The sequence below is a fragment of the Copidosoma floridanum genome, unplaced genomic scaffold, assembly GCF_036245765.1.
Source record: "Copidosoma floridanum isolate Cflo_tuat_1 unplaced genomic scaffold, Cflo_Japanese_pri ptg000020l, whole genome shotgun sequence".
In the NCBI taxonomy this organism is placed as follows: Eukaryota; Metazoa; Arthropoda; class Insecta; order Hymenoptera; family Encyrtidae; genus Copidosoma; species Copidosoma floridanum.
The window spans coordinates 5,703,800-5,712,778 of NW_028321897.1; the positions used below are offsets into that span (position 1 = coordinate 5,703,800).

General features: G+C 30.5%; 1 protein-coding gene across 1 annotated transcript; it reads left to right on the forward strand.

Moving 5' to 3' along the window:
• The first annotated feature begins 378 nt into the window (after positions 1-378).
• On the forward strand, positions 379-8,194 carry LOC149374352 (uncharacterized). Its single transcript, XM_089594046.1, has 6 exons — positions 379-424; positions 760-864; positions 1,360-1,566; positions 1,787-1,837; positions 7,818-7,995; positions 8,071-8,194. Exons 1-6 carry the CDS (start codon positions 379-381, stop codon positions 8,090-8,092), a joined length of 609 nt encoding a protein of 202 aa, XP_089450172.1. The 3' UTR covers positions 8,093-8,194.
• The last annotated feature ends 785 nt before the right edge of the window (positions 8,195-8,979 follow it).

The window sequence follows — 8,979 nt, forward strand, 5'->3', positions numbered from 1 at the left end:
TTGCCTTGCTCCGAATATATTTGTGAATTTTATGTAAAATTATTTATAAATACTTTCTTAGTAGAATAAGGTGGTGGCTAAATAAATAAACAATACATTTTCAGATAGCTCAAAGTACATTTCTCAAAAAATTTTTAATAAAAAAATTTACACACGAAATTTTTACTTCATTATAGAAATTATAAGTAAGACTTAAAATTCTTAAAATTAACATGTCATTGTGGGAAAAAAAAAAATTTTAAAACGGCAATGAACAATAATGGAAATTCATGCGTGTCGTCTGTATTAATTTTGTAGAAAATATAACTGCTTAATGCATGTCTGAAATTTTAATTAATTAAGATAAATATTATGAGTAGGGTATCTATTTAAGATTACATGGGAGAAGTCGTACGTCACAGACGTGGTGGACTCATTTCTGAAGGTAAACATTTTTTTTTGTAATGAAAGATTGTTAACAAAAATTCGCTTGTGGCCCGTTTGATTACGAGAAATTACGTCAATAATAATGTTGAAAAATAATTTAAAAAAGATCATTCATAACTATATTATAAATGATTATATGATTTTATGAAGATTTAAATTAATTTAATTAAATTCAAATTTTTAACACTACAATGTAATGATCCATGAAAATACATGAAAATTAAAAAGTACTAAATCAACTGTTAATTATTCATGCATTGTTTAATAACAAGTATTCAAAATAATCTGAATTGAATTTTGAACAAAAAATAATCTGACAAATAATTTTTTTAGTTGATCACGAGGAAGAAAATTTACCAGATGAACGTCGAGAAATCGCAGATGTTAATGCGTTTCATGCAGAAGTTGGACATCTGATTGTTCGCGTGGAAAATAATGGTATGCTGAGTATTGAAAAATTATTTGAAAAATCACAAATAATCCTAGGTTGAAAGTAAAGAAGTCTCCAATCACTCGTTTATTGATGTTCGAAGCAAAGCCAAGGATGACAAATAGGCGATCAGATGAGACTTTCTTTACTTTCTCAGCCTAAGGTTCATAATGTACTATTATTTGTTTCTTCATTACACATCCTTTTAAACTAGTACTTTAACTACTTCCCATTAATCAAACGTACTTGTAATGCATACTGTTACAAAAATTTGTATGGATTTGAAGATGCCGCTGAACTTGAAGAAAATAGAAGAGGTCGAAGGCGCTTGAGAAGACAAAATCAGGTAGTTGCTCCTGAGAATCTACGAGATGTAGAACAAAATCTAGAGAGAGACATGAACGAGCAACCAAATGCCGCACAAAACTTACAAAATTTAGAAAATGAACATCAGCCTCAGCCAGACTTACAAGTTGATGCGGTGGAGTAAGATGAGCAAATAGACGTCCAAAATGATCAGCAACTGGAGGAAGAAGAGGTAAACAATGGTAATAACCCAACAGTAGATGAGCTAGGCCAGGTTGAAGCAGATGAATCAGAAATAGTAAGAGGTGGAAATCTTTCATCAGATCTAATTGCACCTAGTAACGGAGTACAGCAACCACAATTCCTTGATGAAAACGAAGGCATAGAGATCGAGGCTTCAAATGGTATTTATAAATAATTTTACATAAAATTCACAAATATATTCGGAGCAAGGCAATATTTGAAGCACGATTAAGCAGCACGATTTTTTGTTGTTTAGTATCGAAAAGTGTTATGTAGTGCTTGTTTTGTCAGTGCCCTACGCATGCAAAACAAATATTATGTTAGTATAGTGCGAATAATTAGAATGATAAAAATTAAACTAACCATTATTACATTATACAGATGCCGAACCACCCCGAAAGAAGAGAAAACGCCGCGCAGGACGGTCATGTGGTATGATACACTTTATGTTAAAAGTTGTAACAGTTCATTGAAAAACTACCTTTTGTCATTGAAAATTCATATCTTATTATAAGTCTGAAAATTATCGTACAACTGAGGCTATGAGTTGATATTAATTGGTATACTTGACTATTTCATTCTTATAAAAAATCATAATAACTGATAAAGTGTCTTTTAAAAAGCGTTATGGTTAATAATAAATTGTTTATGAATTTGAAGACTTATTGACACTACGAATGTGTGATTTTAAATCCATATAATAATGTTTTTGCGGTTATTGAGCTAAGGTAATGTGTGGAGTAATCTTAAAGGAGCACGACCGTGAACCTAGCGATTATAATTCAGTATTGTGAGCGTGATTGTGCACCCAATGCTGTTTCTGCATTGTTACTATCAAAGCTAATAACATACTAGGGATTGAAGTTCGACATAAATGCTAGTGTAAGCATGCATAGTCCCTATCAAATTCTTGGCATGGTCTGAAGAGAGCATGATCGTGATCTTTCAGATTTTGCTTAAGTATTTGCCTTCTAGAATTAGAGTGCTACTATCATTTTAATCAAGTTCTAAACACGTGAAAACCATGAATTTAACGTCCATGATACGAAATGATTGCTAGAAAAGATAGATATTTAAAAATGAAACCAACTAATTCAACAAATAGTCATGATTTTCAAATTTTGAAAAGTTACAATACTTTTAAACACACGTACATTTATGTAATCATCACAGCAAACAAATTTACTCGGTTTTAATTTATTAACGATTATGTAAGTTTAACAAAAAATGTTTGATTTCATTAGGGATCATACGTACATCTTAACTTTCCAACCACATACATTTAAACTTAAACTCAAGAAATAATAGAGAATGAGCATGAAAGTGCACTTTTCTATAACTTTCTGATCTTCTTAACTCTACTGTAAATATATGTGTTTCCTTTTTTTGTTGTTATATTACTGAAAGCCAGAAATGATTGAAAATGAGCATGAGAGTGTACTTTTCTATGTCAATCTGGCCTTTTTAACTCTAATATTAATCTAATGTTACGTTTTCGTTGTTAGATTCTTCAAGGCAAGAAGTAATTGAAATTGAGCATGAAAGTGCACTTTTATATTATACTCTGGCCTTCTTAACTCTACAGTTAATACAATATTACGCTTTTAATAATTTTTCACTACGTGTAAAAGAAACAATGTAGTCTTTGCAAGTAAAAATTAGTAATGAGTCTGCTATGATAAAAAATATTGCAAAATATATAGTGTTCTATATTATCGGCACGATTGTGCACGTTTATATTACACTAATATATTGTGAGCATGAGAGTGGACATGATTCTGTTAGCAACGAGACTAAAAACATTAATTACATCTTATAGAAAATTTGCTGTGTTGATTCTCATCCTGTTTTCGGCTGAAAAAAATTACTAGGTCAACATACACACTTTTTCAGCTATAGTAAGTCCGCATTATCTGAAGTGTTTTTACCAGAAGGTTATTCTGTCTGTATCAAAATTTAATGAAATTGTGGTAACAATTCTATGATGTTATTTTTATGACTAAAATTGCAGATACTAGATAAGGGCGTAAATTAATGGATCTTTCAGCTCATTATAATTTATCAATAATAATAATATGTTAAATAATTTTAGAAACAAGTGTAAAGGCTGCGATTTCAATAATTTTATATTAGCTAACACGTACTATGCTGCTATAGTAAAAAAATAAGTATAGGGTAAAATGGTAAGATTTCATATAACCAACGAAGCCATAATTGGGTAAGAATAAAATTTTTACTTTCTCTGTTACTTGTTCAGTAATTGTCACAAGTTGATGTAGTTTTTCAAAAATTGTAAAAAAGTTGTTTTAAGAGACATTATCTCATTGAATCTAATTAGTATCGGAAAGTTAATTATAATGTTTCGTCAGAAAATATATGTCTGAAAAATGTGAGTTCGTACAGTTAATATAATTATTGAAGACTAAAAAATTTGGACGCATAGTATGCTTTCGAGGCGCTTGTAAGTCGTAATTTGAAGAGAATAGGCCTGGAAAATAAATATTTTTTATCCTAGATCTTACTCATAAAATAAAATAGACGCATAGTATGCTTTCGAGGCGCTTGTAAGTCGTAATCTTATGATGAAAGCTCTAAAAAATAAATATTTTTGATTCATTGTTCGGGTTAAAATAAGTAATACGCATAGTATGCTTTCAAGGCGCTTGTAAGTCGTAATTTGAAGAGAATAGGCCTGGAAAATAAATATTTTTTTTATTCTAGATCTTACTGATAAAATAAAATACACGCATAGTATGCTTTCGAGGCGCTTGTAAGTCGTAATCTTATGATAAAAGCTCTAAAAAATAAATATTTTTGATTCATTGTTCAGGTTAAAATAAGTAATACGCATAGTATGCTTTCAAGGCGCTTGTAAGTCGTAATTTGAAGAGAATAGGCCTGGAAAATAAATATTTTTTTTATTCTAGATCTTACTGATAAAATAAAATACACGCATAGTATGCTTTCGAGGCGCTTGTAAGTCGTAATTTGAAGAGAATAGGCCTGGAAAATAAATATTTTTTATCCTAGATCTTACTCATAAAATAAAATAGACACATAGTATGCTTTCGAGGCGCTTGTAAGTCGTAATTTGAAGAGAATAGGCCTGGAAAATAAATATTTTTTATCCTAGATCTTACTCATAAAATAAAATAGACGCATAGTATGCTTTCGAGGCGCTTGTAAGTCGTAATTTGAAGGGAATAGGCCTGGAAAATAAATATTTTTTATCCTAGATCTTACTCATAAAATAAACTAGACGCATAGTATGCTTTCGAGGCGCTTGTAAGTCGTAATCTTATGATGAAAGCTCTAAAAAATAAATATTTTTGATTCATTGTTCGGGTTAAAATAAGTAATACGCATAGTATGCTTTCAAGGCGCTTGTAAGTCGTAATTTGAAGAGAATAGGCCTGGAAAATAAATATTTTTTATCCTAGATCTTACTCATAAAATAAAATAGACGCATAGTATGCTTTCGAGGCGCTTGTAAGTCGTAATTTGAAGAGAATAGGCCTGGAAAATAAATATTTTTTATCCTAGATCTTACTGATAAAATAAAATACACGCATAGTATGCTTTCAAGGCGCTTGTAAGTCGTAATTTGAAGAGAATAGGCCTGGAAAATAAATATTTTTTTTATTCTAGATCTTACTGATAAAATAAAATACACGCATAGTATGCTTTCGAGGCGCTTGTAAGTCGTAATTTGAAGAGAATAGGCCTGGAAAATAAATATTTTTTATCCTAGATCTTACTCATAAAATAAAATAGACGCATAGTATGCTTTCGAGGCGCTTGTAAGTCGTAATCTTATGATGAAAGCTCTAAAAAATAAATATTTTTGATTCATTGTTCGGGTTAAAATAAGTAATACGCATAGTATGCTTTCAAGGCGCTTGTAAGTCGTAATTTGAAGAGAATAGGCCTGGAAAATAAATATTTTTTTTATTCTAGATCTTACTGATAAAATAAAATACACGCATAGTATGCTTTCGAGGCGCTTGTAAGTCGCAATTTGAAGAGAATAAACCTGGAAAATAAATATTTTTTTTATTCTAGATCTTACTGATAAAATAAAATACACGCATAGTATGCTTTCGAGGCGCTTGTAAGTCGTAATCTTATGATAAAAGCTCTAAGAAATAAATATTTTTGATTCATTGTTCGGGTTAAAATAAGTAATACGCATAGTATGCTTTCAAGGCGCTTGTAAGTCGTAATTTTAAGAGAATAGGCCTGGAAAATAAATATTTTTTTTATTCTAGATCTTACTGATAAAATAAAATACACGCATAGTATGCTTTCGAGGCGCTTGTAAGTCGTAATTTGAAGAGAATAGGCCTGGAAAATAAATATTTTTTATCCTAGATCTTACTCATAAAATAAAATAGACGCATAGTATGCTTTCGAGGCGCTTGTAAGTCGTAATCTTATGATGAAAGCTCTAAAAAATAAATATTTTTGATTCATTGTTCGGGTTAAAATAAGTAATACGCATAGTATGCTTTCAAGGCGCTTGTAAGTCGTAATTTGAAGAGAATAGGCCTGGAAAATAAATATTTTTTATCCTAGATCTTACTCATAAAATAAAATAGACGCATAGTATGCTTTCGAGGCGCTTGTAAGTCGTAATCTTATGATGAAAGCTCTAAAAAATAAATATTTTTGATTCATTGTTCGGGTTAATAAAGTAATACGCATAGTATGCTTTCAAGGCGCTTGTAAGTCGTAATTTGAAGAGAATAGGCCTGGAAAATAAATATTTTTTTTATTCTAGATCTTACTGATAAAATAAAATACACGCATAGTATGCTTTCGAGGCGCTTGTAAGTCGTAATTTGAAGAGAATAGGCCTGGAAAATAAATATTTTTTATCCTAGATCTTACTCATAAAATAAAATAGACGCATAGTATGCTTTCGAGGCGCTTGTAAGTCGTAATTTGAAGAGAATAAACCTGGAAAATAAATATTTTTTTTATTCTAGATCTTACTGATAAAATAAAATACACGCATAGTATGCTTTCGAGGCGCTTGTAAGTCGTAATCTTATGATGAAAGCTCTAAAAAATAAATATTTTTGATTCATTGTTCGGGTTAAAATAAGTAATACGCATAGTATGCTTTCAAGGCGCTTGTAAGTCGTTATTTGAAGAGAATAGGCCTGGAAAATAAATATTTTTTATCCTAGATCTTACTGATAAAATAAAATACACGCATAGTATGCTTTCGAGGCGCTTGTAAGTCGTAATTTGAAGAGAATAGGCCTGGAAAATAAATATTTTTTATCCTAGATCTTACTCATAAAATAAAATAGACGCATAGTATGCTTTCGAGGCGCTTGTAAGTCGTAATCTTATAACGAAAGCTCTAAAAAATAAATATTTTTGATTCGTATGTGATTGTTCCGATTAAAATAAATTATACGCATAGTATGCTTTCGAGGCGCTTGTAAGTCGTAATTTGAAGAGAATAGGCTTGGAAAATAAATATTTTTTTTATTCTAGATCTTACTGATAAAATAAAATACTCGCATAGTATGCTTTCGAGGCGCTTGTAAGTCGTAATTTGAAGAGAATAGGCCTGGAAAATAAATATTTTTTATCCTAGATCTTACTCATAAAATAAAATAGACGCATAGTATGCTTTCGAGGCGCTTGTAAGTCGTAATCTTATGATGAAAGCTCTAAAAAATAAATATGTTCGATTCAGATGTGATTGTTCGGCATAAAATAAATTATACGCCTTATAAGCTTTCGAGGCCCTTGTAAGTCGTATTTTATAGTAAGGAGGTCTGGAATCTAAGAAATTAGACAAAATAAATTTTATACTTGGCAGTATGTAAGTATTAGTAGGCTTTTGAGTTTAGGGTGTTGTTGTTATAGCAGTTTTATGTACAAAATTCGTCATCTGTATATTATATGATTGCATAGTTTTTGCACAGTGATGTTTTATAGTAATCAGTAAAGATCCACCAACTTAAATTAAAAAAGTTTTGAGTTATAAGACTGGTGATTTTGCTAGCTTTACACAGAGGGCGCCAGAGACAAGTTATACTAGCCAAGAAAAGTCTATAAAAGTATACTGTAAATGTTCAGATTATGAATTGCCATTGGTTACTTGGTTACAGAATCTTCTACATGGCACCCTCTGCGCTGAGCTTGCCAACTTGTTAGTCCAAGATGTTTGTAATTATGACAAAAAACGTGACCGGTACAATGAATTCACAATTCTCTGTAATGATCAGAAAGAAGTTATACGAAATTGTTTGACTTGAATGAATGCATGCAACGTGATGCTTATTACGTAAATATTAAAATTTAAATTTAAATTATTGTAATTTTCTATATCTCTTGTAGTGTGCATTACTAATGTCGAATTCAATATTTTCATGTATTTTCCAATGGGAAGAGTGCATCGTGTGCTTTAAACGTGGCACAGTACACAAAATAAGACCATGTGGACACAGAGCCTGCATAGACTGTCTGAATACTCTGTACAGTAATAGACAACAGCAGAACATGCTTTGCCCGTATTGTAGATCACAAATAACATCTTGGCTACCACCTCATCTTATGCCAGACTTGAGGTAAAATTTATCATTATTTTTATTAGTTTACAGCTGTAATGATGAATTTAATTTGACGTGTGTGTTTTATTGTAGTGCTCCAGTAACCAGGATATAATCGTGATTAATTCAGAATCGAAACCGGCTTTATTTGACAATGTTTTCTTGTATAATATTATTGCAATTTACTAATTGATGCATGTATATGAGGATGTCTGTAATTTACCGAATTCTATTTTTTAGTTATTATACTCCCTACATCTCTTTGCTATATTTCTAAATAAAATCCCGTACCATAAAACTTCAAAAACTCTTGAGTTAACACGTGCCATCGAACACAAAATGATTTCTCATTTAGATAGCACGGGATTCTCATTTTTTAACTATGTTTTATTTTATTTTACCACCGTAAATATTTTTTCTGAATCTTAGAACTATTGAAATTTGTTATATACTACTTGAACTTGTTACACTTTTTTTAATCTGAAAACAATGAAGTTGAAAAAATTGGATTTCTTGGATTTTTTCTAATTTTGTCTCCTTCGAAGGCTTCGGAGACCTGAATCAAATTTTTTTTAACATACTCCTTTTGAGCTTAAAAAAATGTGCATCAAGTTTGAGCAATAGTTACCAAAGTTACTTTGATAGTTATAATTCCAGAAAAAAATATTTTAAGTGGTAAAAAAAATTAAGCACAGTTAAAAAATCGAAATCCCATGTTATTTAAATGGGAAATCATTTTGTGTTTGGTGCCACGTGTTATCTTGAGAATTTTTGGAGTTTAATGGTACGGATGTTTATTTTGGAATATGGCGAAGTGATTTAAGGGAGTATATGACTAAAAAATTAAATTTGGTAAATAATGGACACATATTTTTTGGAAATATTAATGTCTATGTACAGTTCCGTATTGCTTTTGAAGTACAGTGTAATGGTAATTTATAGTTTTCTACAACATCTCATGTAATAAACAAATTGTAAGTGGAACTAAAAAAAATCCATACA